At 59.5% G+C, this 2,306-nt stretch overlaps 1 protein-coding gene across 2 annotated transcripts in view; it reads left to right on the forward strand.

Annotated features, from left to right (window-relative positions):
• Positions 1 to 1,559: 1,559 nt before the first annotated feature.
• Positions 1,560 to 2,306, forward strand: part of SPAG9 (sperm associated antigen 9) — a 140,647-nt gene continuing 139,900 nt past the window's right edge. For both annotated transcript variants that reach the window (XM_069067513.1, XM_069067514.1), the window contains exon 1: positions 1,560 to 1,862. In XM_069067513.1, the coding sequence (XP_068923614.1) occupies positions 1,560 to 1,862 (303 nt within the window). The remainder of the gene's footprint in view (positions 1,863 to 2,306) is intronic.

A 2,306-nucleotide genomic window follows, 5' to 3' on the forward strand; every position in this document is an offset into this window, starting at 1 on the left:
CTCCTAAGCGCCAGGCACTGTTCTAAGGTCTGGGGGATACAAACAAAAGCAAACACAGTTACTGCCCTCAAGGAGCTCACCACAGAAGGGGGAAAACAACACACAAACAACTATGTATAGTTGAAAGGGAACAAGCATTTATTAAGCACCTGCTGAATCAGGCTCGGTGTAAGCTCTACAAATATATAAAGATATATACAGAATAAATTGAAGATAATCACTGGGGGAAGGCACGGAATTTAGGGGACTTGGGAAAAGCTCCTTGAAGAAAGTGAGATATTAGCTGGGTCTTGACGGAAACCAGAGAAGCCTGGGAAGAGGTGACGAGGAGGGAGAGAATCCCAGGCGTCGGACACAGTCAGTAAAAATAAGGAGGGCACTAGGCGTTGGAAAGGGGCTAATTTTGGAAAACCCTCTAGTTTAAGTATCTAGGAACGGGAAGAAAGCCTAGAAAGGCTCTAAGCCTAAGCCACTCCCAGGCTTTTGTGTGGACTAGGTGACCTTTAAGGACTCTTTCAATTCAGCGGTTCGGGTTGCATCATCCTCGGCATGCGATGCAGTCCCAGTGACCTGACACTTCTCAGACAGCATACATAACTCCCCCCTAGGGGCTTCATACCAGTTCCTCTCCGGGGTTCTCTTTTCTTTTTCTTACTCATCACCCCCCACTCCACTTTCTTACCCCAGCAGGCCTCTTCCCTCTAAGGAGCCCCAGCCACCCTTTCCTCTGGAGCTTTACAGGAAAGGGTGGAAAAGGAGGGCGGCATTAGAGAGGAAATAGCACAGCCCTCTCAGAGCAGAGGAGATATACACACACTCATCGGGTCAGAATTTCCGAAGGAGGCCAGACAGGGTGTTACCCTCCCCGCCCACCCCGAAGACAGATTCAGCCTTCCCCCTCAAATCTCGCTCTCCTCTACTGGAGGGTTCCCAAACCACTCCCCTAAGACCATCCCTTCCATTAATGACCCCGCCCACAGCCCACAACAGGGCCCGCCCACCATAGGAGTACCCGCCCCCCTTTCCAAATGGAATTTCCCCCTCCTTCTATTCGACCTTCCTCGATAAGCACACCCTCTGCGTAAAGCCACGCCCCTTCCATCAAGTCCCGCCCACAAGCACTATCGTATGATTCCTCTTCTGCAGACCTTTGCACTGTCCAAGTCTTGGATGCCTTCCACCCCACGTGCCTCCGAGCCCTAGTCGGGACGTTCTTTCCTCCTCGAGCACCACCTCCTTCCTTCGTTTTACCGATGACATAAGGCCACCTCCGCTCCGCCCCCTTTCGCCTCCCGGGAAAGCTCCACCTTGTACAGCCGCTGCAGCCGGCCGGAGCCCCGCCTCCCTCTGGTGACGCGAAGGCCCGGAACCCCGCCTTCCGCCGGTGACGCGGGCGCTGCGCCTCTTGCTGGACCGCTTGGGCAGTTGGCGGCGCTGCGGCGGTGGCGGCGGGTGGCAGTTGGGGCGAGCGGGCTTCCCTCCCTCCCTTCCTCCCCCTCTCCCCTCCCCTGCCGGGCCCGTGCGGTCTCCTCGGAGCCGGGCTGGGCCGCGCCGGCACCATGGAGCTGGAAGACGGCGTGGTGTATCAAGAGGAGCCAGGCGGCTCCGGGGCCGTGATGTCGGAGCGAGTGTCCGGCCTGGCGGGCTCCATCTACCGCGAGTTCGAGCGTCTGATCGGGCGCTACGACGAGGAGGTGGTGAAGGAGCTGATGCCGCTGGTGGTGGCCGTGCTCGAGAACCTGGACTCGGTGTTCGCGCAGGACCAGGAGCACCAGGTGGAGCTCGAGCTGCTGCGGGACGACAACGAGCAGCTCATCACCCAGTACGAGCGCGAGAAGGCGCTGCGCAAGCACGCCGAGGAGGTGAGCGAGCGAGGGAGGGAGGGACCGACCCACGGGGCGAGGCGAGGGCCGCGGGGAGGAGGGGAGCGCCCGGCCGTCCGCCAGCCGCAGCCAGGCCGAAGACGCCCGCCCTCCTCGCCCCCAGCGAGCTCTGGCTTGGCCCGCCCCGCAGCGCCTTCCCAGGGCAGCCGCCAGCTTTCTGTTTGGGCTCTCCCCAGCTCATCTCGGGCCTTGCTCGTGGTTCAAGTTTCCACCCCGAGGAGTGAGCAGGGAGCTGGTTTTGTTTTTCCGTGCAGCGTCTGGCACTCGGTCAGCATAATAAATGCCTTCGAGTGAAGTCTTTTTTTTTTTTTTTAACTCCTAGGAGGAGTTGTTGGTCCCGACCTCTAGAACCAGACAGCTCCGACCCGCGTCTCACCAACGGGACCCCTCCCCCCCCCCCCCCCCCCACACCCCCCCCTCGCC

The sequence above is a fragment of the Petaurus breviceps genome, unplaced genomic scaffold (genome assembly GCF_028583685.1).
Source record: "Petaurus breviceps papuanus isolate PSGF00001 unplaced genomic scaffold, PetGlider_PUasm1.0 90750, whole genome shotgun sequence".
Taxonomy (NCBI): domain Eukaryota; kingdom Metazoa; phylum Chordata; class Mammalia; order Diprotodontia; family Petauridae; genus Petaurus; species Petaurus breviceps.